General features: G+C 50.3%; 1 protein-coding gene across 8 annotated transcripts; it reads left to right on the top strand.

Moving 5' to 3' along the window:
* TFE3 (transcription factor binding to IGHM enhancer 3) lies at positions 1-27419 on the top strand. Of its 8 annotated transcripts, none has more exons than XR_013412592.1 (12): positions 166-411; positions 2983-3096; positions 4205-4443; positions 5109-5354; positions 5437-5541; positions 8314-8431; positions 8791-8847; positions 9033-9108; positions 11915-12062; positions 12847-13605; positions 14952-15078; positions 27089-27419. XR_013412592.1 is itself a non-coding variant. In NM_001194297.2 (10 exons), exons 1-10 carry the CDS (start codon positions 296-298, stop codon positions 13288-13290), a joined length of 1728 nt encoding a protein of 575 aa, NP_001181226.1. In that variant the 5' UTR covers positions 1-295; the 3' UTR covers positions 13291-14724. The 8 variants fall into 8 exon arrangements, 6 of the variants coding, with proteins under 6 accessions (NP_001181226.1, XP_014982821.1, XP_077844074.1 ...); XR_013412591.1 differs by having other exon boundaries at positions 4140-4443; NM_001194297.2 differs by lacking the exons at positions 14952-15078; positions 27089-27419 and having other exon boundaries at positions 1-411; positions 4140-4443; positions 12847-14724.

Here is a 27419-nt window from a genome sequence, read left to right as displayed (position 1 = left end):
TTCCTGTGGAGTTTCCCCATCCCTGGGAGGAGGGAGGAGGGAGGAGGGGGAAGAAGACGAGGGGAGGAGGGCGGTCGTCCGGGGTTAGGTTGGGGGGGGCGTCGGTCCCTTCTGGGCGGGGGATGACTCACGGCCCATCCCATCTCCCCGACGCCGCCCGCCCGCGCAGTGCTAGCTCCATGGCTTAGCGGAGGAGGAGGCGGTGGCGAGCTGGGGGGAGGGGGACTCTTATTTTGTTAGGGGGACCGGGCCGAGGCCCGACCGGCCTGGCAGGGCTCGCCCGGGGCCGGGCGTCATGTCTCATGCGGCCGAGCCACCTCGGGATGGCGTAGAGGCCAGCGCGGAGGGCCCTCGAGCCGTGTTCGTGCTGTTGGAGGAGCGCAGGCCGGCCGACTCGGCTCAGCTGCTCAGGTGCGGTGCCGCCTGGGGCCGGGAGTGCCGACTGGGGCTCCCAGGGGCCTGATCTGGGGGGCAGCGGGGGCCCCGGACTGGGATTGGAGGCCCTCGGCCTAGCCTTGGAGGACGTCGGGGCGCCCGTCTTGGGGGGGCACCTAAGGAATCCGGCAGTGGCCTGCTTGGATCGTGGCTTTATTAAAGGAGTCGTGGGAGTGCATTAAACGGGGTCTGGGTCAGGTTTGGGGAGCCCTTGACTGTGTCTAGAGGGGCCTATTCTGGAGTATCCAGAAACTGGTCTGAGATAGCTGAACTTGGCAGACTGGGACTCTGATTAGAGGCTGAATTCGGGGGTTTTCAGTTGGACATGAGGGGAATGAATTTGAGGGGACACTGTCAGGTGAGGCACTGGTTTTAAGGGAATCCTGGAATCTTTTTCCCTCAGTGTGGGAGAAGGGGTCCTGAGGGACACAAGTGCTGTCCTGGGAGCTTGGTGCCTCTCAGTGACTGGTTGCTGTGTTTGGGGATAACATGAATCTGGAGGGATTTGGAGGTATCTCAGATATGCTGCCTGGGACCAGCCTTGTGAGTGCGTGTGAATGAACAAGAGAAGCAACAACATTCAGCAAGACTTGGCCTGAATAATCCTTTCCCCCCTGCCCGCCCACCCAGCTGGGGCAGATCCCAAGGATAGTGGAAAAGCCCTCTTCCCACACCTGTTAAGGGCCTGAATGGGAGACAGACAGCCAGACAGAGGGCGATGATGTTTGTTACCTCTTAGCTCAGAGAAGGCCTCAGACCTTGTTTGGGAACCCAGAGGAGGCTCTTGTTCATGCTGCTACTCGTTCTAGCCTCTCAGCCCTTCCCACTACCTAGCCCCACACCCCTTTTCTTTTTATCTTCTTTTCGATCTCTGAGCTTCTGGGGGTAATCTGTCCATAGAGCTGGAACGAGTACAGATTGCACCATCCCTGCCTGGGTGGATCCCCTCTGGCCTCTTCTCATCCTTACTTTTATCAATGGGCTTTGGAGCCCCAGCCCTCCCTGATCACCCCAGTGCCCATCTCTTCCAACTTCTGTGCAATGGGTGTGTGAGCCTTGGTGGTGACGGGGCTCTTTGCCTCCTTTGTGCCTGGGATTGTGCTGAGCTCAGTGGCTCCCCCGAGCTTCCTCTTCCCCACTTCCTGGGTGGTTTTAGGGCTCCATCTGAGGGTGAGGAGAGGAAGGAAGACAGATCCTTGGGGAGGGGAGAGGATTCTTGTCAAGTGAAGTCACCAGCAATCTCTCAGCATTCTAAATGTTTGGCTAAATTGAAGGATGCATATTCATCCACGTGTGTGTTAACTGTCCCTTGCTCTCTGGGGCTGAGCAGAGCCTTTCTGTATATTGATTCACCATCTTCTAATTCCTCTGTAACAACCTAGATCATCGCAGTAGTGGACATAGTTAAAGGGAGGGGTGTATATGGCTTCTTATTTTGTATGCCAGTGGGTATTGGTGTTGGAGGTGTGTGTGTGTTTTGATCTATCCAAAAAAACAGAAGGCTGGGCAAGCTCCTCCGGCTAAGAAAAGAATGCTTGTATAAAGTGGATCAACCACCCAAATTCTCCCTCTTGTAAATCCAGTCTGTTGGAGTGAGGGGAGCCTTTGATATTTCTATTTTATATTTGGGCATGTGTTGGCATCCCATGAACTCTAACTGGGGCTGGGAGAAACTCATTTGTGAAATGGGTTTTCACAAATTTCACTTGACTTTATGTCAAGTGAATTATTCCCGGTTCTCTTTGTGATGCATTCAGTCTGTGTTACAAGGGACTGTTATGCTGAGGGGTGCCCCTACTTGCTCTGTGTGTGTGTGTGTGTGTACATACACATATACCTGGGCTCAAATTCAGCTGTAAAGAAAATATTAGGGGGTTGGCCGGGCGCAGTGGCTCACGCCTGTAATCCCAGCACTTTGGGAGGCCGAGGCAGGCGGATCATGAGGTCAGGAGATCGAGACCATCCTGGCCAACATGGTGGAACCCTGTCTCTACTAAAAATACAAAAATTAGCTGGAGGTGGTGATGTGTGCCTGTAATCCCAGCTACTCGGGAGGCTGAGGCACGAGAATCACTTGAACCCAAGGGGCAGAGGTTGCAGTGAGCCGAGATCACACCACTGTATTCCAGCCTGGCGACAGAGCAAGACTTTGTCTAAAAAAAAAAAAAAAAAAAAAGTAGGTGGGTATGGGGGCTGGGAGAACTCTGATAGGAAGTCAGGAATCCTTCTATAAAGTGAATTGTTATTCCTAAATTCTGTTTTCCTCAAACCTAGGTTGTTACAGTGTGGGGGCTGGGATGCAGGCGTTCTTATTATTCTGACTCTTAAGGGACTATGAGTAACACAGTGGGGAGGGGAAAGGAGGATGGGGGGAAGGAGGTGGGAATTCATGGTTGTGTGGTACCCAGCAAGGTGGCCAAGTATGAGGGGCTTGTGCCTTCCTCTTGATTCTCCCCTTCTCTGTCTCTCTCTTTCTCTGTCTCAGGGGAGGGCTGGGGAATAAGGTCCTTCATTCAATCACTGACCACCACTCCACCTCCCCCTCAGCCTGAACTCTTTGCTTCCGGAATCCGGGATTGTTGCTGACATAGAATTAGAAAACGTCCTTGATCCTGACAGCTTCTACGAGCTCAAAAGCCAACCCTTACCCCTTCGCTCAAGGTATGTATGACTTGTCTGTCTGACTCCCTTCCCAATTCCTCAGCGTTCCTCTCCCCTCTTGATGGGCAGAGGCCCTCAGTACCAGCCCAACCCATTCTTTCACCAGTCTGCGTTTTCTAGGTGGTAAAATTAGGGGCCAGAAAGAGCATGTCACACAGGAAAGTGGGTGGCCAAGCTAGGATTCCAGTATCTCTGTCAAGACCCCTCCTGCCTCCCCCTGCCCACCTGCACACCCATTCATATGCAAGTGTTCCAGCTTCTGGTGTTCCAGCCGGCCTGGAGTGCTCAGAGATAAGGCGTGGCCTGCTTAAACTCTAGTCCCCGGGTGGGCGGGGCCATACCTCTAGCCCCAACTCAGCCCCTTCCCACACTACCAACTCACCCACCCTCAGCCCTTGAGGAGCCCCTGCTGGTCTCTTCTTTCCCCAAGCTTGGAAGTCTAAATGTGCTGAGTCATCGGCCTGGGCTCTGAGAGAGGGGAGGGGAGGTGGAAGAGGGGCAGGAAGAGAGTATTGTGAAATCTCTGAGGTTTTCAAGACTGACTAGCTCCTGGGACCAGAGGCCCAGACAGGGGAGGAAGAGGAACCTGGGGCTCCTCCTATCACCTGACGCCCACCCCCAGGAGCTCAGAGAGCTTCTCTAGCCTCACATTGGGCTTAGGAGCCCTCTGTATCCACATTCTGCTGCCACAGCCTCAATTCTGCTTCTTCTGCTCTCCTGTAAATAGGACAAACACCCCCTTGCAGAGCTGAACAATAGCATCTCCACTTAATATGTGAACAGGCTCAAATCTAGGCTTCACCATAAGGACCAAAGGCTAAAACTCCCCCACCAGACTGACCTCCAATGTGTCCCCCATCAGACTGTGACCCCTGAGAGCCACCACCAAGCCTGGTACCTGTGTCTCTGCTTCTACATTGTGGCCTCGGAAGGCAGAGAACAGGCCTAGTTCCTGTGTCTGCTCCATCACACTACGACCCTTTAGGCTTGGGACGAGACTTTTAGCTTACCTAAAATATGGCCCCATATTTCCCATTCCACAGCCTCCCAATATCACTGCAGGCCACACCAGCCACCCCAGCTACACTCTCTGCATCGTCTTCTGCAGGGGGCTCCAGGACCCCTGCCATGTCGTCATCTTCTTCATCGAGGGTCTTGCTGCGGCAGCAGCTAATGCGGGCCCAGGCGCAGGAGCAGGAGAGGCGTGAGCGTCGGGAACAGGCCGCCGCGGCTCCCTTCCCCAGTCCTGCACCTGCCTCTCCTGCCATCTCTGTGGTTGGCGTCTCTGCTGGGGGCCACACATTGGGCCGTCCACCCCCTGCTCAGGTGCCCAGGGAGGTGCTCAAGGTAAGGTGAGATCCAGAGGCCCTGGGAGGGGGCTCCTGGTGACTGAGGAGTAGTCCTAGGAGCTAGGGATGGCCTCAATGTGCTGGTGATTTGGGGGCTAGGTCTTAGGGGCTCTAAGGAAGGTCCCTGGTACTGTTTAAATGATCTGTGTTCATGTCTCATGTGTTTCGGGTTTCTGAGGTGATCTTGTGAAATTGCGAGGAGTTCTTGGGGGCCATGAGGATGTCTTGGTGAACCATGGAGGCTCATGAGTGCCCCAAGTGGGCCCTGGCTTTGTAGGAAGAGCTTCATGTGTGTGGGATACGTTAGTTCTTTGGCCATCAGGGGGTCTTGGGGAAGCATTGTATGGTTCCCAGGTCTATTAGGTGGTGTCAGAGACTAGGGTGGGGAATCTTGGGGACTGTGACAGGGTTTTCCAGAAACTGTGAGGGATCCTGTCAGTCACAGGTGGATCTTGGCAGCTGTGAAGGATTTCTGAGAAAGAGAGTTTGGGTCCTGGGGGAGACTTGCCAATGTTTTTGGGGTGTTCTCAGATTCTGGGTCCAGCTTGTCTGCCTGAGTCTAGGCACCGATGAGTTAGGAGGGTCAGGCTGGAGCTCAGAGTCACCCCTTTGAGTCCTGTTCTGCCTTGTCCCCTCCCTTTCCTTGTCTACCTTATTCCACAGGTGCAGACCCACCTGGAGAACCCAACGCGCTACCACCTGCAGCAGGCGCGCCGGCAGCAGGTGAAACAGTACCTGTCCACCACACTCGGGCCCAAGCTGGCTTCCCAGGCCCTCACCCCACCGCCGGGGCCCACAAGTGCCCAGCCGCTGCCTGCCCCCGAGGCTGCCCACACTACCGGCCCTACAGGCAGTGCGCCCAACAGCCCCATGGCGCTGCTCACCATCGGGTCCAGCTCAGAGAAAGAGGTAAGAGGCTACAGCCAAACCTCCTCCCACATTCCCCTCCCAAATTCTTCTAACCCTGTATGATACTTACTTCTTCCCCTAGATTGATGATGTCATTGATGAGATCATCAGCCTGGAGTCCAGTTACAATGATGAAATGCTCAGCTATCTGCCCGGAGGCACCACAGGACTGCAGCTCCCCAGCACGGTGAGGCCCTGAGATGGGAGGTTGGTCTGAAAATTAGGGCATTTCTGTATCACCAAGACCATACTCAGCTGGCTGTGTATATATGAGACCCTTGCCTGGATTGTGCTAAGATAGAGAGGGAGGCCTTATGGCGAGAATAGGGTATGTCAATGCCCTTGGACCTTGTTGGACTGTGTTGAGAGGTGGGCCATGTAGACTGTGAAAGATACAGGTGGGGAGTTCACTGAGACAGCAGGGTATATCAAAGTGCTTAGGCTTTGCTGTGAGAAGTACCAAGAGATGATAATCTTTTCTTTTTTTTTTTTTTGTGACAGAGTCTCGCTCTGTCACTCAGGCTGGAGTGCAGTGGTGCAATCTTGGCTCACTGCAATCTCTGCCTCGCAGGTCTAAGCAATTCTCCTGCCTCAGCCTCCTGAGTAGCTGGGATTATAGGCACGTGCCACCACACATGGCTGATTTTTATATCTTTAGTAGAGACAGGGTTTCACCGTGTTAGCCAGGATGGTCTCAATCTCCTGACTTTGTGATCTGCCTGCCTTGGCCTCCCAAAGTGCTGGGATTACAGGCCTGAGCCACTGTGCCCAGCCTAACTTGCTTTATTTATTTATTTATTTTTAATTTAATTTTTTTTTTTTTGAGATGGAGTTTCACTCTTCTTGTCCAGGCTGGAATGCAATGGTGTGATCTCTGCTCATTGCACCCTCTGCCTCCTGGGTTCAAGCGATTCTCCTGCCTCAGCCTCCCAAGTAGCTGAGATTACAGGTGCCTGCCAGCATGCCTGGCTAATTTTTGTATTTTAGTAGAGACAGGGTTTCACTATGTTGGTCAGGCTGGTCTCGAACTCCTGACCTCAGGTGATCCACCCACCTCGGCCTCCCAAAGTTCTCGGATTACAGGCTTGAGCCACCGCGCCCAGCCTATTTATTTATTTTTGAGATAGGGTCTTGCTCTGTCACCCAGGCTGGAGTGCAGTGGTGTAATCTTGGCTCACTGCAGCCTCCACCTTCCGGGCTCAAGTGATCCTCCCACCTCAGTCTCCCAAGTACCTGGGACCACAGGCTTGTGTCACCATGCCTGGCTAATTTTTTGTATTTTTAGTAGAGACAGGGTCTCACTATGTTGCCCAGGCTGGTCTCGAACTCCTGAGCTCGAGCCATCCACCCACCTTGGCCTCCTAAAGTGCTGGGATTACAGACATAGCCACCATGCCGGGTCTCATAACTCGCTTTAGAGCATGCCAAGTGGCTGTAGTTTTGCTTTTTTCCAACTTATCAATAGGATGGAAGCATGTATAAAAATGGGACTAATTTATCAGAACTTTTTATTGATTTGGACACAGCTAGAGATTGGGACCTTATATGTGGCAGACTGGAAGTGGGTTCAAGAGATTAAAACTCATGAAGAGGTGGGATTTGGATATACTTTATTTTATTTTTATTTATTTACTTATTTATTTATTTTGAGATGGAATCTCACTCTGTTGCCCAGGCTGGAGTGCAGTGGCGTGATCTCGGCTGAATGTAACCTCCACCTCCTGTTTCAGCCTCCCAAGTAGCTGGGACTACAGGTGCAGGCCACCATGCCTGGCTAATTTTTGTTGTTGTTGTTGTTTTGAGACAGAGTTTCGCTCTTTTTGCCCAGGCTGGAGTGCAATGGCGTGATCTCGGCTCACCGCAACCTCTGCCTCCTGGGTTCAAGCAATTCTCCTGCCTCAGCCTCCCAAGTAGCTGGGATTACAGGCATGTGCCACCACTCCGGCTAATTTTGTATTTTTAGTAGAGACGGGGTTTCTCCATGTTGGTCAGGCTGGTCTTGAACTCCCGACCTCAGGTGATCCACCTGCCTCAGCCTCCCAAAGTGCTGGGGTTACAGGCATGAGCCACCATGCCCGGCAGTTTTGTATTTTTAGTAGAGATGGAGTTTCACCATGTTGGCCAGGCTGGTCATGAACTCCTGACCTCAAGTGATCCGCCCGCCTCATCCTCCCAAAGTGCTGGGATTACAGGCGTGAGCCACCACACTTGGCCCTGGGTATACTTCAGATTAGCGTGCTGCTGCAGAGTATATCCAGGAAAGTGTGAAGGAGAGAAAAAAAAAAACAAAAAACAAACTAGGCTGACATAAAGCAGTGCTAATTGAATAGTTGGGTAAGAATCTCCTGAGAGAACAGAATGTGCAAGAAGATACTGGAGTCAGGACCTTGGTCCACAGCAGCAGGAGACCCTGATGTGGAAGATGGTACAACTTGATCAGAGTGAAAGACTGGAGATTAGGTTGGAATTCTCCAGAAGGCCAGATTTTGGATAGAATGTTGTCATGACAATTTACCAAGGTCAGAGAAGATTGGGTTGGAGTGTTCCAAGAATGCTGGATTGGAATGTTGTGCTGGGAGGAGCTAACGGACTGGAATGTCGCATCAGAGCCGACAAAGACCTGAGAAGGGTGGTTTTCCAGCATTTCTTCTCAGAGCCAGCCCCGGGGTTTGGGAAAGGGGCTTTAGAGGTCACTGAGGGATATGAGGGACTGGAGGAAGTGATAAGCAGGCCAGGCAGGCTCCAGTCTCCCAGTGAAGCCAGGTAGGTCGGGTTTGCTCTGTCCTCCCTATTTGGTCGCCATGTGAATTTGCCTTGAAGGAGAAGCAAGGGTTCTGGTGCTGAGTCAGCCAGTCTTTGCATTAGAGGGATATGTGGAAGCTCAGGAACCTGGTTCTGAGGAGGAGCCAAGCCTGGGGTTTGTTCCCAACTGGTGGTTCTCTGCCCTCTCTGCCCCCAGCTGCCTGTGTCAGGGAATCTGCTTGATGTGTACAGTAGTCAAGGCGTAGCCACGCCAGCAATCACTGTCAGCAACTCCTGCCCAGCTGAGCTGCCCAACATCAAACGGGAGATCTCTGGTAGGTGACAGGGTCTTGGTCCCATGGCCCTACACTTTACCCCAGGTGAGCCCTGTGCCTGCCAGGTCTAGAGATGGGCCTGATTCTGGGGAAAATGGTTTGGACATACAGAAATGGGGGCTGTTTGTCCCCTTTCCCCGTGTGGCTTGTGGTCTTGCTTTCACCCCGCCTCCTCTCACTTCCTCTCATCTTGGATTTAACAACCAGCCTATCACCAAGGCTTAAAATAGAAAAAAAAAAAAGGCACTTTTTAAAAACGGCATTTCCCCTGCTTTCGGCTACCAAACCCTACCTTAGCATCTGCATGCATTTCTTGCCTTCCTGTGCCCAGAGGCCCTGATCACTCCACTCTTTTCCAGAGACCGAGGCAAAGGCCCTTTTGAAGGAACGGCAGAAGAAAGACAATCACAACCTAAGTAAGCCAGAAAGCGTGTGCACTGCCCAGGTGCTGTGCAGGCCTGCCTCACCCCGAGTCCTGGCCCCCCATGGGGAACTCCTTCCCTGCAACAGCCTCCCAACTCCCTACTTTCTGTCTCTTCCATTCTTGGCTAATTGACAACTCTTTCTCCCACTCTTTCTTCCTCTCCTCCCCTCTCCAAAGTTGAGCGTCGCAGGCGATTCAACATTAACGACAGGATCAAGGAACTGGGCACTCTCATCCCTAAGTCCAGTGACCCGTGAGTCTGGGCTGGGACCCTGCCAGTGGGAGGTGGGGCAGGCGTCCCATGCTACTAAAATTGTGTCTTGGTGGGATCACCAGGCAGTCTTGGCCCAGGCATTTCTCTTCTGGTTCTTTCTCAGCCTGAGCAGGGTTGCAGAGCCTCACTGTGTCAGCACCTAAAATTTTAGGGACATAATGTTATGGTCTGTGTGCCCCATCTGGTCTCCGTAGGATATATGCACCTACTTTTCTGTTCACTTAGTACTTCCTTTTTTTTCTTTCTTTTTGAGATGGAGTCTCACTCTGTCACCCAGGCTGGAGTGCAGTGGTGCAATGGTACTTCCTTTATTTATTCAAGATTTGTTTATTGGCCGGGTGTGGTGGCTCATGCCTGTAATCCCAGCACTTTGAGAGGCCGAGGCGGGTGGATCACCTAAGGTCAGGAGTTTCAGACTAGCCTGGCCAACATGGTGAAACCCCCTCTCTACTAAAAATACAAAACTTAGCCACGTGTGGTGGCTCACACCTGTAATCCCGGCACTTTGGGAGGCCGAGGCAGGCGGATCACGAGGTCAGGAATTGAAGGCCAACATGGTGAAACCCTGTCTCCACTAAAAATACAAAAAATTTAGCTGCACGTGGTGGCACGCACCTGTAATCCCAGCTACTTGGGATGCTGAGGCAGGAGAATCACTTGAACCCGGGAGGTGGAGGTTGCAGTGAACCAATATGGCGCCACTGCACTCCAGCCTGGGTGACAGAGCAAGACTTCGTCTCAAAAAAAAAAAAAAAAGATGGCCGGGCGCGGTGGCTCAAGCCTGTAATCCCAGCACTTTGGGAGGCCGAGGCGGGCGGATCACGAGGTCAGGAGATCGAGACCATCCTGGCTAACACCGTGAAACCCCGTCTCTACTAAAAAAAATACAAAAGGCCGGGCGCGGTGGCTCAAGCCTGTAATCCCAGCACTTTGGGAGGCCGAGACGGGCGGATCACGAGGTCAGGAGATCGAGACCATCCTGGCTAACACGGTGAAACCCCGTCTCTACTAAAAAATAGAAAAAACTAGCCGGGCGAGGTGGCCGGCGCCTGTAGTTCCAGCTACTCGGGAGGCTGAGGCAGGAGAATGGCGTAAACCCGGGAGGCGGAGCTTGCAGTGGGCCGAGATCGCGCCACTGCACTCCAGCCTGGGTGACAGAGCCAGACTCCGTCTCAAAAAAAAAAAAAAATACAAAAAATTAGCCGGGCGTGGTGGCGGGTGCCTGTAGTCCCAGCTACTCGGGAGGCTGAGGCAGGAGAATGGCGTGAACCGGGGGGGCGGAGCTTGCAGTGAGCCGAGATCGCGCCACTGCACTCCAGCCTAGGGCACAGAGCAAGACTCCGTCTCAAAAAAAAAAAAAAAAAAAAAAAAAAAAAAAAAGGCCGGTGCGGTGGGAGGGCAGGTGGATCACGAGGTCAGGAGATCGAGACCATCCTGGCCAATATGCTGAAACCCCATCTCTATTAAAAATACAAAAATTAGCCGGGTATGGTGGTGGGCACCTGTAATCCCAGCACTTGAGGAGGCGAGACGGGTGGATCACTTGAGGTCAAGAGTTGGAGACCAGCCTGGCCAACATGGTGAAACCCCATCTCTATAAAAAATACAAAAAAAATTAGCGGGGCATGGTGGCACAGGCCTGTAATCCCAGCTACTCAGAAGATTGAGGCAGGAGAATCGCTTGAACCCGGGAGGTGGAAGTTACAGTGAGCCGAGATTGTGCCACTGCACTCCAGCCTGAGTGACAGAGCGAGACTCCATCCCCCACCCCCTTCCCCCAAAAAAAAGGAGAAGAGAAAGATTTATTTATTGAGCCTCTGGTTTGTGCCAGGTACCATATTAGGCCCTAAAGATACCAGAGGGAGGCTGGGCATGGTGGCTCACGCATATAATCCCAGCACTTTGGGAGGCCGAGGTGGGCAGATCACGAGGTCAGAAGGTCGAGACCATCCTGGCTAACACAGTGAAACCCCAGCTCTACTAAAAATACAAGAAATTAGCCAGGTGTGGTGGTGGGCGCCTGTAGTCCCAGCTACTCGGGAGGCTGGGACAGGAGAATGGCGTGAACCCGGGAGGCTGAGCTGACAGTGAGCTGAGATCGCACCACTGCACTCCAGCCTGGGTGACAGAGCAAGACTCTGTCTCAAAAAAAAAAAAAAAAATACCAGAGGGAACAAAACAGACCTCATGAAACTGATGTTTTAGTAGGGGCAGACAAATAGTAAATAAGTAAACATCCATGAGATCCATTATGATGAGTGTTATGAGAAGAATAAAGACTGGAAGGAAAATGGGAGAATGTTGGAGAGGGTTACAGTTTGGGGTAAGGAAGGTGAGGATAGGGCAGGCCCCAACTGACAAGGAAACGTTTGAATAAAGATCCTAAGGAGGCAAGGGAGGGAGCCGCATAGGTGTCTGGGGGTAAGAGTATTCAAGGCAGAGGGCACAGCTGGGATTGATGCCCTGAGATGGGAATGGTTTTCCGTATTCTAGGAGCACTGAGATACCAATGTGGCTGTAGTGAGATCAATCAGAGAGACATAGGGAAGAGAGGAATCCTAAGGGGTCAGGTCAGAGACGGCTTCCAGGGTTTGGAGTGTGATGGGGCACCGTTGGAAGATTCCAGGCGGGAAGTTTTCCTCTGGGTACTCCATATCTTTAAAGGACCCCAGCCTCAAGTTCTAGGCATGTGGTGGGAGGTTCCCACCTGGTGCAATCCCCGCCTCAGCTCCTGAGAAACCCCTCATGTGGCATTTCCCACTTGCCTCCCACTTGGGCCCCACAGGGAGATGCGCTGGAACAAGGGCACCATCCTGAAGGCCTCTGTGGATTATATCCGCAAGCTGCAGAAGGAGCAACAGCGCTCCAAAGACCTGGAGAGCCGGCAGCGATCCCTGGAGCAGGCCAACCGCAGCCTGCAGCTCCGAATTCAGGTTTGAAAAGAGGAGATGGTGGTGGGGGAAGTAGGGGAGAGCTTCCTGCAGGTGGAGACAGAGAGAAAGCGGGCCAGGGTTTCCCTTCCTGGCATACTTGGGGTATCCCCGGGCTTCCCAACTCACATGATGGTGATAGTGATAATGATAAGTAATAATCATAATATTAACAGGGATAATATTGCTAACGTACATAACTTTTAGCTTGTGCTCTGTACTGTGACAAGAGCTTTATATGCACTAACTTATTCAATCCTCACAATTCTATGAGATAGGGGCTTTTTTTGTTTTGTTTTGTTTGACACGGAGTTTTGCTCTTGTTGCCCAGGCTGGAGTGCAATGGCACAATCTCGGCTCACTGCAACCTCCGCCTCCCGGGTTCAAGCAGTTCTCCTGTCTCAGTCTCCTGAGTAGCTACGATTATAGGCATGCACCACCACGCCCAGCTAATTTTTGTATTTTTAGTAGATATGGGGTTTCTCCATGTTGGTCAGGCTGGTCTCAAACTCCCGACCTCAGGTGATCCACCTACCTCAGCCTCCCAAAGTGATTACAGGCGTCAGCCACCACGCCTGGCCTAGGGGCCATTATTATATACCCACTTTACAGTTTGCGACTCTGAAGCTTCAGAGATGTTAAGCACCTTGCCTAAAGTTTTCCAAGTAGTGAGTAGCAGAAGCTGAATTCCAACCCAGGGAACCTACCCTTTTCAACCTTTACACTCCTCTGCCTCTAAGGGACTCTGAACCCTACTTATCCTGCACCCAACCCTTATTTTTTACAGGAGCTAGAACTGCAGGCCCAGATCCATGGCCTGCCGGTACCTCCCACCCCAGGGCTGCTCTCCCTGGCCACGACTTCGGCTTCTGACAGCCTCAAGCCAGAGCAGCTGGACATTGAGGAGGAGGGCAGGCCAGGCGCAGCAACGTTCCATGTAGGGGGGGGACCTGCCCAGAATGCTCCCCATCAGCAGCCCCCTGCACCGCCCTCAGATGCCCTTCTGGACCTGCACTTTCCCAGTGACCACCTGGGGGACCTGGGAGACCCCTTCCACCTAGGGCTGGAGGACATTCTGATGGAGGAGGAGGAGGGGGTGGTGGGAGGACTGTCGGGGGGTGCCCTGTCCCCACTGCGGGCTGCCTCCGATCCCCTGCTCTCTTCAGTGTCCCCTGCTGTCTCCAAGGCCAGCAGCCGCCGCAGCAGCTTCAGCATGGAGGAGGAGTCCTGATCAGTCCTCACCCCTCCCCTGGGACTTCCCCACCCAGGAAAGGAGGACCAGTCAGGATGAGGCCCCGCCTTTTCCCCCACCCTCCCATGAGACTGCCCTGCCCAGGTATTCTGGGGGGAAGAGGAGAAGTGATCAGGCCCCACCCCTGTAATCAGGCAAGGAGGAGGAGTCAGATGAGGCCCTGCACCTTCCCCAAAGGAACCGCCCAGTGCAGGTATTTCAGAAGGAGAAGGCCGGAGAAGGACCTGAGATCAAGGCCTGCCCCCTGGGGATCACAGCCTCACCCCTGCCCCCGTGGGACTCATCCTTGTCCAGGTGAGGGAAGGAGACAGGATGAGGTCTTGCGCCTGTACCCTAGGGACTGTCCTAGCCAGGTCTCCTGGGAAAGGGAGATGTGAGGATGTTGCTCCATCCTTTGTCTTGGAACCACCAGTCTAGTCCATCCTGGCACAGAAGAGGAGTCAAGTAATGGAGGTCCCAGCCCTGGGGGTTTAAGCTCTGCCCCTTCCCCCTGAACCCTGCCCTGCTCTGCCCAGGCAAGGAACAGAAACGAGGATGAGACCCGGCCCCTTCCCCTGGGAACTCTCCTGGCCTTCTAGGAATGGAGGAGCCAGGCCCCACCCCTTCCCTATAGGAACAGCCCAGCACAGGCATTTCAGGTGTGGAAGAATCAGTAGGACCAGGCCACCACTCATGCTTGTGGAGATCACAGCCCCACCCTTGTCCCTCAGCAACATCCCATCTAAGCATTCCACACTGCAGGGAGGAGTGGTACTTAAGCTCCCCTGCCTTAACCTGGGACCAACCTGACCTAACCTAGGAGGGCTCTGAGCCAACCTTGCTCTTGGGGAAGGGGACAGATGATGAAATTTCATGGATGAATTTTCCAGACCTATATCTGGAGTGAGAGGCCCCCACCCTTGGGCAGAGTCCTGCCTTCTTCCTTGAGGGGCAGTTTGGGAAGGTGATGGGTATTAGTGGGGGACTGGGTTCAGGTTACCAGGACCAGTACCTCAGTATTCTTTTTCAACATGTAGAGCAACAGGATGAAGGAAGGGGCTATCCTGGGAGCTCCCCAGCCCAGGAAAAACTGGAAGCCTTCCCCCAGCAAGGCAGAGGCTTGGAGGAGGGTTGTAAAAGCATATTGTACCCCTCATTTGTTTATCTGAATTTTTTATTGCTCCACATACTGAGAATCTAGGCCACCCCAACCTCTGTCCCCCACCCAGTTCTTCATTTGGAGGAATCACCCCATTTCAGAGTTATCAAGAGACACTCCCCCCTCCATTCCCACCCTTCATACCTACACCCAAGGTTGTCAGCTTTGGATTGCTGGGGCCAGGCCCCAGGGAAGGTATACTGAGGGGTCTATAGGTTTGTGATTAAAATAATAAAAGCTAGGCGTGTTTGATGCGCTTTTAACTTTGGCAAAGAGTCTCCTGTCCTTGTTTTTCACTGTGCAGTGAACATGGCCCATGCAGGCCAAGAGGGATAAAAGTCCTTGGGAGAAACAGATTCCAGAAGAATGGATAAAATAATTTAGAAAGGAAGAGGGCATGGAGGAAGACTATGCAAACAAAAGACATTAGTCCTTTTAAAGACCAATCACCAGGCACAATTTTAACTGCTGCAAGTGTTTTATCTAATTTATTTCTCCAAAGGAATGTTAGTCAGAACATGCTGCTTCTTACTTCCATTTGGTCTTTGAAGAAGCTGAGGAATAGAATTGAACTGTTCTGAAGATACGCAAGCCTGTAAATGGGTGAGGCGGTAAAACAGTAAAGTCAGGTGAGTGAGGGCTCCATTGAAAAATGCCGCTGAGGGCAGAGGGGGAAAGAAGCTTTTCTTGCAAATCCACTTTTGAAACTGATAAGGAAGTCTATGAGGATATTTCCTGGCAGACAACAGAGGTATTCAAGATGGTGGAAAGGGCAAAGACAAATATCTGAAAGGCAGAGAAACAGGCAACCAAATGAATTTTGGAACAGATGTTGAGATTTTGGGAGAATTTAAATGAACACAAGTATCTTCTTGAAGGCTGGGAAAAAGTATTTTTCCCGCAATTTCTCAACCAGACACTGACTCCTAGAACAAGCATCAAGCCTGTTCCCTCCATTTCCCCCACCAGACTGTGACCTCTGAGGGCTGGAACTGGGCTTGGTCACTGTGACTCCTCTCTCTTTTTTTTTTTTTTTTTTTTTTGAGACAGTCTCACCCTGTCACCCAGGCTGGAGTGCAGTGGCATGATCTCGGCTCACTGCAACCTCTGCCTCCCAGGTTCAGGTAATTATCCTGTCTCAGCCTCTCAAGTAGCTGGGATTACAGGCACCTGCCACCACACCCAGCTAATTTTTTGTGTTTTTAGTAGAGATGGGGTTTCACCATGATGGCCAGGCTGGTTTCGAACTCCTGACCTCAAGTGATCCTCCTGCCTTAGCCTCCCAAAGTGGTAGGATTACAGGCGTCAGCCTAGAAAGCTGGCTCTTTCTAACCTGTCACATTGCTACTCCTCCAAGCTTGGTTGCTGAATCTCTGTAACCAGACTGATGGCTCCCTAATAACCTTTATTTTTCTCCTCAACTTTGCTATACTCTCTCTCTCTTTTTTTTTTTTTTTGAAGTGGAATCTCGCTCTGTTGCCCAGGCTGAAGTACAGTGGCACAATCTCTGCTAACTGCAACCTCTGCCTCCCAGGTTCAAGCGACTCACATGCCTCAGCCTCCCAAGTACCTGGGATTACAGGCGCACAACCACGCCCAGCTAATTTTTGTATTTTTAGCAGAGACAGGGTCTCACCATGTTGCCCAGGCTGGTCTCAGACTCCTGGCCTCAAGTGATACACCTGTCACGGCCCCCCAAAGTGGGATTACAGGCATAAGCCACCATACCTGGCTCTATACTCTCCTCTTAATTTAATTTAATTTAATTAATTTATTTATTTGAGATGGGGTTTCCCTGTCACCCAGGCTGGGGTGCAGTGGCGTGATCTCAGCTCACTGGAACCTCCGCCTCCCAGGTTCAAGTGATTCTCCTGCCTCAGGCTCCTGAGTAGCTGGGATTACAGGCATGTGCCACCACGCCTGGCAAATTTGGGTACTTTTTTTTTTTATATGGAGTCTCGTTCTTTTGCTCAGGCTGGAGTGCAGTGGCACGGTCTCAGCTCACTGCAACTTCCACCTCCCAGGCTCAAGCAATTCTCCTGCCTCAGCCTCCTGAGTAGCTGGGATTACAGGCACCTGCCACCACGCCTGGCTAATTTTTGTAATTTTATTACAGACAAGATTTCACCATGTTGGTCAGGCTGGTCTCAAACTCCTGACCTTGTGATCCACCTGCTTCGGCCTCCCAAAGTGCTGAAAGTACAGGGGTGAGCCACTGCGCCTGGTCTTTTTTTTTTTTTTTTAAGACAGAGTCTTGTTCTGTCGCCCAGACTGGAGTGCAATGGCGCGATCTCGGCTCACTGCAACCTCTGCCTCCCAGGTTCAAGTGATTCTCCTGCCTCAGCCTCTCGAGTAGCTGGGATTACAGACACGTGCCACTACCGCCCGGCTAATTTTTGTATTTTTAGTAGAGATGGGGTTACACCATGTTGGCCAGGCTGGTCTTGAACTCCTGACCTCAAATGATCCGCCCGCCTCGGCCTCCCAAATTGCTGGGATTACAGACATGAGCCACAGCCCCTGGCCCAATTTTTTTGAACTTTTAGTAGAGACTGGGTTTCACCATGTTGTCAGGCTGGTCATGCACTCCTGACCTCAGATGATTCGCCCACCTCGGCCTCCCAAATTGTTGGGATTACGGGCGTGAGCCACCACGCCTGGCCTCTTCTTTATTTTTTAAACGTAACATGTAATGCCCAGAGGGTTTTTTTGGGGGGGAGGTGGGGACAGGGTCTCATTCTGTCACCCAGACTGGAGTGCAGTGGAATGATCTTGGCTCACCACAACCTCCACCTTCCAGGTTCAAGCGATTCTCCTGCCTCAGCCTCCTGAGTAGCTGGGATTACAGACACATGCCACTACTGCCTGGCTAATTTTTGTATTTTTAGTAGAGATGGGTTTTCACCATGTTGGCCAGGCTGGTCTTGAACTCCTGATCTCAAATGATCCAACTGCCTCGGCCTCCCAAAGTGCTGGGATTACAGAGTTTTTTTTTTTTTTTTTTTAGATGAAGTCTCACTCTGTCGCCCAGGCTGGAGTGCAGTGGTATGATCTTGGCTCACTGCAACCTCTGGCTTCCAGGTTCAAGCCATTCTCCTGCCCCAGCCTCCCGGGTGGCTGGGACTACAGGCGCACGCCACCACGCCTGGCTAATTTTTTGTATTTTTAGTAGAGACGGGGTTTCACTGTGTTAGCCAGGATGGTCTTGATCTCCTGACCTTGTGATCCACCCGCCTCAGCCTCCCAGAGTGCTGGGATTACAGGCGTGAGCCACCGCACCTGGCCTCCCAGAGTTTTTTAAAAGTTTTTCTGAAATAATTTTAGATTTACAGAAGAGTTGCATCACCATTAGTGAGCTTTCATACCTGTCACCCACCTCCCCTTAATGTTAACATCCTACATAACCATGGCACATTTACCAGTGCTAAGAAAATAACATTGGGCCGGGCACAGTGGCTCACGCCTGTAATCCCAGCACTTTGGGAGGCCGAGACGGGCAGATCACGAGGTCAGGAGATCGAAACCATCCTGGCTAACGCGGTGAAACCCTGTCTCTACTAAAAATACAAAAAATTAGCCGGTCGTGGTGGCAGGCACCTGTAGTCCCAGCTACTCGGGAGGCTGAGGCGGGAGAATGGCGTGAACCCAGGAGGCTGACAGTGAGCCGAGATCGCGCCACTGCACTCCAGCCTTGGCGACAGAGTGAGACTCTGTCTCAAAAAAAAAAAAAAAGAAAATAACATTGGTAGAGTGCTATTGACTCAACTTCAGACTTTATTTGGATTTCACTGGTGAAATTTTTCCACTAACGTTTTTTCTGTGCTAGGATCCAAGTAAGGATGCCGTACTACTTATTCCTGTGAAACAAATGGCCACAATCTTAGTGGCTCCAAACAATACACATGAATTATCTCTCAGGTTTTGCAAGTCAGGAATCCAGGCTGGGCTCAGCTGGGTCCTCAGCTTCAGCCTCTCTAAGGCACAATCAAAGAAGGAGTAGGGCAGGATTGAGGACTTCTCTGAACATGCGACTGGGGAAGGATCTGCTCTGTGCTCCCGTATTTGTTGGCAGGATCCGGTTCTCTGCAGCTTGTTGGACAGAGGGCCCCAGTTCCTTGCTGACTGTCAGCCAGAGGTGCCCACCATCCACACCTTTCCACGCGGTGGCTCACAGCATGGTAGTTTGCTTCAGCCAAGCCAGCAAGAGAAAGAGTTGGCTAGCAAAACAGAGGTCACATCTCTTGTGATCTAATTATGGAAGTGATACCCCTCAAGGTTGAGGCATTCTGTTGCTTGGAAACAAGTTAACTGAACGGGGAGGGGATTACACAAGACCAAGAATATAGCAGGCAGGGAGCACTGGTTGAGTGTATCTCAGAAGGCACTTACCGCAGATACTATGTTGTACTAAGTGGTCTTATCTTCTTGGTTTTTGCAGACAGTTTCTCAGTCTGTCCACTGAGAAGTCCTACAAATCGTGCTATTCCAGAAACAATGAGCACATCTAGTGGCCAGATCTTGGTTTCTTTTTTGTTGTTGTTGTTGAGACGGAGTTTCACTCTTGTCGCTCAGGCTGGAGTGCAATGGTGCAATCTTGGCTCACTGCAACCTCCGCCTCCTGGGTTCAAGCGATTCTCCTGCCTCCGAGTAGCTGAGACTGCAGGCGCTGGCCACCACGCCTGACTACTTTTTGTATTTTTAGTAGAGAGAAGGTTTCGCCGTGTTGGCCAGGCTGATCTTGAACTCCTGTCCTCAGGTGATCGCCCACCTTGGCCTCCCAAAGTGCTGGGATTACAGGCCTGAGCCACCGCACCCAGCCTGGACCTTGGTTTCTTTTTTTTTTTTTTGAGACAGAGTCTGGCTCTGTCGCCCAGGCTGGAGTGCAGTGGCGTGATCTCCGCTCACTGCAAGCTCCACCGCCTCCCAGGTTAACAAGATTCTCCTGCCTCAGCTTCCCTAGAAGCTGGGATTATAGGCACCTGCCACCACGCCCAGCTAATTTTTTTGTATTTTCAGTAGAGACAGGGTTTCACCAGTGTTCACCAGGATGGTCTTGATCTCCTGACCTCGTGATCCGCCCACCTCCGCCTCCCAAAGTGCTGGGATTACAGGCGTGAGCCACCGCACCCGGCCTGACCTTGGTTTCTAAATGCCATTCTCCAGTAAAAGAAACCAGGACTCCTGGAAAAATGGCTGATTTTCATTCTGGGGTGGAGAGAAATACAAGATGAGCCTGGAGCATCTTGTAGTGACAGAAAGTAAGGAAATGCCTAAAAACAATGGCTGGGCGCGGTGGTTCATGCCTGTAATCCCAGCACTTTGGGAGGCCAAGGCGGGTGGATCACCTGGGGTCAGGAGTTTGAGACCAGCCTGGCCAACATGGTGAAACCCCGTCTCTACTAAAAATACAAAAAATTAGCCGGGCGTGGTGGCGGGCACCTGTAATCCCAGCTACTCAGGAGGCTAAGGCAGGAGAATCGATTGAACCTGGGAGGCAGAGGTTGCAGTGAGCCGAGATCATGCCATTGCACTCCAGCCTGGGCAACAAGAGCAAAACTCTGTCTCAAAAAAAAAAAAAGTCATGATTGCAGCGTGTCATAAGATACAGAAGGCAACCTGAAAGAGTTCCTGGCCAGGCACGGTGGCTCACGTCTGTAATCCAGCACTTTGGGTGGATCACGAGGTCAAGAGATTGAGACCATCCTGGCCAACATGGTGAAATCCCGTCTCTACTAAATATACACAAATTAGTTGGGCGTGGTGGCACGCACCTGTAGTCCCAGCTACTCTGGAGGCTGAGGCAGGAGAATCGCTTCAACCTGGGAGGCAGAGGTTGCAGTGAGCCGAGATCTCACCACTGCACTCCAGCCTGGCAACAGAGCGAGACTCTGTCTCAAAACAAAAGAAAAAAAAGAAAAGCAACTCCCAGTGGCCAAAGCTGGAACAATTTGAGCAAGAATAACAAAAAGGAGAATATTAGATTATAGTTCAAAAAATGAACATCCATGATTCCATACTTATTTATATAAGTGATATGATTGAATAAATAAATGCTGAGAGCGAGGCGAGGTGCTGTGCCTGTAGTCCCAGCTACTTGGGAGGCTGAGGTGGGAGAATGGCTTAAGCTCAAGCGTTTGAGGCTGTAATGCACCATGATCACTCCTGTGAATAGCCCCTGCACTCTAGCCTGGAAGACACAGTGAGATCCTGTCTCTAATAAATATATGAATGGTGGAGAAGGGTCAACTCTTTCTTATACAAGAATTCCAAGTAATAAATATAGAAGGAATGAGGGAAGTAGAAAATTCCCATTAGAATACCACAGTAATAATCGCTGCAGACAAAATCCACTAAATGCTAAAACTAGTGGGCAAAACTTTAAGGTGAAACACAGTTGCACATCCTTAAAGTATCACCTTCAGGCTGGGAGCAGCAGCTCACACCTGTAATCCCAACACATTGAAAGGCTGAGGTGGGAGAATCACTTAAGCTCAGGAGTTCAAGACCAGCCTAAGCAACATGGTGAAACCGCATGTCAAAAAATATATATATTTTTATTTTTATCTTTATTTTGAGACAGAGTCTTGCTCTGTTGCCCAGGCTGGAGTGCAGTGATGCAATCTCAGCTCAATGCAACCTCCACCTCCTGGGTTCAAGCGATTCTACCTCAGCCTCTCAAGTAGCTGGAATTACAGGCATGCGCCACCACACCCAGCATGGGATTTCACCATATTGGCCAGGCTGGTCTTGAACTCCTGGCTTCAAGTGATCCACCTGCCTCAGCCTTCCAAAGTGCTGGGATTACAGGCATGAGCCACTGTGCTCAGCCAAAAAATATATTATTTTTAAAAAGTATAGGCCAGGCGCGGTGGCGCATGCCTGTATTCCTAGCACTTTGGGAGGCCGAGGAGGGCAGATCACAAGGTCAGGGGATCGAGAACATCCTGGCTAACATGGTGAAACTCCGTCTCTACTAAAAAAAAAATACAAAAAATTAGCCGGGCATGGTGGCGGGCGCCTGTAGTCCCAGCTACTCAGGAGGCTGAGGCAGAACAATGGTGTGAACCCGGGAGGTGGAGCTTTCAGTGAGTCGAGATAGCGCCACTGCACTCCAGCCTGGGTGACAGAGCGAGACTCCGTCTCAAAAAAAAAAAAAAAAAGTATCACCTCCAAAATATGTATTAGATATCTTATTCTCATCCCCTCAAGAGGTAGAGCCTAATTCCCCTCCTCCTCTTGAATGTGAGTTGGACTTAGAGACTTGCTTCTAATGAAGAGTATAGGCCAAGCGCAGTGGCTTACACTTATAATCCCAGCACTTTGGGAGGCCGAGGAGGGCAGATCAGTTGAGGTCAGGAGTTCAGGACCAGCCTGGCCAACATGACGAAACCCGTCTCTACTGAAAACACAAAAGTTAGCTGAGCGTGGTGGCACATGCCTGTAGTCCCATCTACTTGGGAGGCTGAGGCAGGAGAATTGCTTGAACCTGGGAGGTGGAGGTTGCAGTGAGCCAAGATCGCACCACTGCACTCTAGCCTTGGTGACAGAGCAAGACTCTGTCTAAAAAAAAAAAAAAAATGGCTGGGTGCAGTGGCTCACACCTGTAATCCCAGCACTTTGGGAGGCCAAGGCAGGCAGATCACAAGGTCAAGAGATCGAGACCATCCTGGCCAACATGGTAAAACCATGTCTCTAAGAAAAATACAAAAATTAGCTGGGTGTAGTGGCGTGCGCCTGTAGTCCCAGCTACTTGGGAGGCTGAAGCAGGAGAATCGAGCCAGGATGGTCTTGATCTCCTGACTTCGTGATCCACCGGCTTGGGCCTCCCAAAGTGCTGGGATTATGGGCTTGAGCCATTGCGCCAGGCCGCCCAGCTAATTTTTGTGTTTTTAGTAAAGATGGGTTTTCACCATGTTGGCCAGGCTGGTCTTGAACTCCTTACCTCAGGTGATCCACCCACCTCAGCCTCCCAAAGTGCTAGAATTACAGGCGTGAGCCACCGTGTCTGATACTGAATCAATCTTTCTTTCTTTTCTTTCTTTCTTTCTTTCTTTCTTTCTTTCTTTCTTTCTTTCTTTCTTTCTTTCTTTCTTTTTCTTTCCTTCCTTCCTTCCTTCTTTCCTTCCTTCTTTCTTTTTCTTTCTTTCTTTTTTCTTTTTTCTTTTTTTTTTATTTTGAGACAGTCTCGCTCTTTTGGCCAGGCTGGAGTGCAGTGGCACAATCTTGGCTCACTGCAACCTCCATCTCCTGTGCTCAAGCAATTCTCCTGTCTCAGCCTCCCGAGTGGCTGGGATTACAGGCATGTGCAACCATGCCCAGCTAATTTTTGTATTTTTAGTAGAGATGGGGTTTCACCATGTTCGCCATGGTAGTCTTGAACTCCTGACCTCAGGTAATCCGCCCGCCTCGGCCTCCCAAAGTGCTGGGATTACGGGCATGAGCCACTGCACCCGGCCGGGAGCTCTTTGAGACAAACAAACAAACAAACAAAAAACTGATAAATAGTTCACTGTTATTACATCTTTTATTAAAAAAACTATTTTGTTCTACTTATCTTTCACCAAATTTGTCTGGAAACCTGCTGCATGATTTTCTGCTGTTTGTAATTATTGATTTTCTTTCTTTCTCTTTTTTTTTTTTTTTTTTGAGACAGAGTCTTACTCTGTCACCCAGGCTGGAGTGCAATGGCTTGTTCTTGGCTCACTGCAACCTCCACCTCCTGGGTTCAAGCGATTCTCCCACCTCAGCCTCCTGAGTAGTGGAGATTACAGGCACCCATCATCATGCCCGGCTAATTTTTTGTATTTTTGTAGAGACGGGGTTTCACCATGTTGGGCAGGCTGGTCTCGAACTCCTGACCCCAGGTGATCCACCTGCCTTGGCCTCCCAAAGTGCTGGGATTACAGGAGTGAGCCACTGCGCCCAGCCCAATTTTCAACCAAGATGGAATAATGGGGACGGAATTTGCCCTCCTGCCTGAAACAAATAAAAATTGAGACAAATAAAATGGAAAAACAAATCTCACAATAGTGGACATCAGATTAGCTGGGTGTGGTGGTTAATCTGGAGGCCTCAGCTATTTGGAAGGCTGAGGCGGTAGGATTGTTTGAGCCCAGGAGATCAAGGCTGCAGTGACCTGTGATTGCGCCACTGCACTCCAGCCTAGGCGAGAGTGAGACCCTGTCTCAAAAACAAAACAACAACAACAAAAAAGATATTGGACATTAGACGATGAAGGAAAGTGATCCCTGAGAGATGGGAAACAAACAAGGTAAGCATGATAGTTGCCCAGCTTACCGCCTGGAGATGGAGAGGGCCAATTCAGGATGAACCTTGAAAATATGCTAAGTGAAATTTGCCAGACATAGGACAAATATTGATTCCACTTATATGTGGTATTTAGGATAGGCAAATTACTAGAGAAAGAAAGTAGAATAGAGGTTACCAGGGCCTTGGGGATGGGGAAAATGGGGGAGTTATTGCTTAATGGGTACAAAGTTTCTGTTTGGGATGATGAAAACGTTCTGGAAATAGTGGCATTGGTTACACAACATTGTGAATGTACTTAATGCTCCTGAATTGTACACTTACAGATGGTTAAAACAGTAAATTTTATGTCAGGCACATTTTACTGCAATTTTTAAAAAAGGGTAAAGGAGAATATTACAAACAAATTTATGCCAATACTTCTCAACAAATTCCTTGCAAGACACAAAACACCAATGCCCACTCAGGAAGAAATAGATAACTTGATTTATATTAAATAAATTGAACTTGTAGTAAAACATATTCCCATGAAGGAAATTCCAGGCCCAGATGGCTTCCTTGGGGAACTGTACCATATATATATGGCAGAAATAATATGAATTCTGTACAAACTCTTCCAGAAAATTTAAGAGGAGGGGATACTTTCCAACTCATTCTATGAAACTAGCATTACTCTGATACAAAAGCACAGAAAGTCATTACAAGAAAATAAAACTATATGTAACTATCCTTCATCAGCACAGATGCGAAAGTTCTTAACATTTTAGTAAATCTTGTTTTTTGCTTTTTTTTGTTTTGTTTTGTTTTGGAGACAGAGACTCACTCTGTTGCCCAGGCTGAAGTGCAGTGGAGCGAATTTGGCTCACTGCAACCTCTGCCTCCTGGGTTCGAGCGATTATTCTGCCTCAGCCTCCCGAGTAGCTGGGATTGCAGGCACATGCCACCATGCCCAGCTAATTTTTGTATTTTTAGTAGAGACAGGGTTTCACCATGTTGGCCAGGCTGGTCTTGAACTCCTGAGCTCAGGTGATCCACCCACCTCTACCTCCCAAAGTGCTGGGATTACAGGCATGAGTCACTGCGCCCTGCCCATTTTAGTAAATCAAATCCAACAATATATACACAAAAGAAAATACATCAAGATGAATTTGAATTTATTCCAAGAATGCAAGAAAAACCATTTCAAGAGATGCAAAGAAAAGCATTTGACAATATCCACCATCCATTCCTGATTAAAAAAAAAACTCTGCCGGGCGCAGTGGCTCACGCCTGTAATCCCTGCACTTTGGGAGGCCAAGGCGGGTGGATCACCTGAGGTTAGGAGTTTGAGACCAGCCTGGCCAACATGATGAAACCCCATCTCTACTAAAAATACAAAAAATTAGCTGGACGTGGTGGCATGCACCTGTAATCCCAGCTGTTTGGGAGGCTGAGGCAGGAGGATCACTTGAACCCGGGAGGCGGAGGTTGCAGGAAGCCGAGATTGCACCACTGCACTCCAGCCTGGGCAAGAAGAGCAAAACTCTGTCTCAGAAAAACAAAAAAACAAAAAACAAAAAAAACTCTCAGAAAACTAGAAATGAAAGAAGGTAATATCTCCTTCATATGATAAAGAGCAGCTACAAATAACCTGTAGTAACGTCAAACTCAATGGCGAAAGACTGCCTTTCCTCCTAACCTAACATTACAAACAGGCCAACATGTCCTCTTTTTTTTTTTTTGAGACGGAGTCTCACTCTGTGGCCCAGACTGGAGTGCAATGGCACGATCTCAGCTCACTGCAACCTCTGCCTCCCAGGTTCAAGTGATTCTCCTGCCTCAGCCTCCCAAATAGCTGGGATTACAGGCGCCCGTCAGCATGCCCGACTAATTTTTGTATTTTTTTAGTAGAGACAAGGTTTCACCATGTTGGCCAGGCTGGTCTCAAACTCCTGACCTCAGGTGATCCACCCATCTCAGCCTCCCAAAGTGCTGGGATAACAGGCATGAGCCACCGTGCCCGGCTCTTTTTTTTTTTTATTTTTGAGACAGGGTCTGGCTCTTGGCTCACTGCAACCTCCATCTTCCGGGCTCAAGCATTCCTCCCACCTAAGTATCCTGAGTAGCTGGGACTTACAGGCGCACGCAACCATGCCTTGCTAATTTTTGTATATTTTATAGAGATGGAGTTTCACCATGTTGCCCAGGCTGGTTTCTAACTCCTGGCCTCAAGTGATCCACCTGCCTCAGCCTCCCACAGTGCTGGGATTACTGACGCGAGCCACTGTGCCCGGCTAATTGTATTTCTATCAACTAGCAATGACCCATAGGAAATTGAAACCTTAAAATAACATTTATGGGCTGGGCATGGTGGCTCACGTCTGTAATCCCAGTATTTTGGGAGGCCCAGGCAGATGGATCACTTGAGGTCAGGAGTTCGAGACCAGCCTGGCCAACATAGTGAACCCCCCCCCCATCTCCACTAAAAATGCAAAAATTAGGCCGGGAGCGGTGGCTCACGCCTGTAATCCTAACACTTTGGGAGGCCAAGGCAGGTGGATCACCAGAGACCTGCCAGGCCAACATGGTGAAACCCCATCTCGCTTGAACCCCGGAGGCAGAGGTTGCAGTAAGCCAAGATGGCGTCACTGCACTCCAGCCAGGGCAACAGAACAAAACTCCATCTCAAAAAAAAAAAAAAAAAAAAAAAGGCCAAGCGCGGCGGCTCCTGCCTGTAATCCCAGCACTTTGGGAGGCTGAGGTGGGAGGATCACGAGATCAGGAGTTTGAGACCAGCCTGGCCAATATGGTGAAACCCTGTCTCTACTAAAAATAAAAAATAACTAGCCTGGTATGGTGGTGTACGCCTGTAGTCCCAGCTACTCAGGAGGCAGAGGTGAGAGAATCTCTTGAACCTGGGAGGCAGAGGTTGCAGTGAGCCGAGATTATGCCATTGCACTCCAGCCTGGGCAATAGAGGGAGACTCCATCTCAAAAAACAAATAAACAAACCAAAAATTAGCCGGGCATGGGGGCATGTGCCTGTGGTCCCAGCTACTCAGGAGGCTGAGGCAGGAGAATCCCTTGAATGCGGGAGGCGGAGGCTGTAGTGAGCCGAGATGGTGCCACTGTACTCCAGCCTGGGTGAGAGAGTGAGACTCTGTCTCAAAAAATAAAAGAAAAAAAGAAAATAAAAGAAAGAAAGAAAAAAATTAAATAATTCCTAAATGAATGAAGAGATACACCATGCTTATGAAGCAGGAGACTCAATATTATTAAGATACCAGTTCTCCTGAGACTGGTCTATAGAATCAATGTAATCCCAGTCAAATCCCAGCAGATGTTTTTGTAGAATTGACAACCTGATTCTTTTTTCTTTTTTTTTTTGAGACAGAGTTTCGCTCTTGTTGCCCAGGCTGGAGTACAATGGTGTGATCTCGACTCACCGCAACCTCTGCCTCCCAGGTTCAAGCAATTCTTCTGCCTCAGCCTCCCGAGTAGCTGGGATTACAGGCATGCACCACCACGCCCGGCTAATTTTGTATTTTCAGTAGACACGGGGTTTCTCTATGTTGAGGCTGGTCTCGAACTCTGACCTCAGGTGATCTGCCTGCCTCGGCCTCCCAAAGTTCTGGGATTACAGGCGTGAGCCACCTGGCCGACAACCTGATTCTAAAAGTCATATGGAAATGTAAAATAAAACAACTTTGAAAAACAAGAACAAA

This window comes from Macaca mulatta, chromosome X (assembly GCF_049350105.2).
Source record: "Macaca mulatta isolate MMU2019108-1 chromosome X, T2T-MMU8v2.0, whole genome shotgun sequence".
Classification (NCBI taxonomy): domain Eukaryota; kingdom Metazoa; phylum Chordata; class Mammalia; order Primates; family Cercopithecidae; genus Macaca; species Macaca mulatta.
Note: the sequence above shows the minus strand (reverse complement) of the source record. Positions and strands in the feature narration are given on the sequence as shown.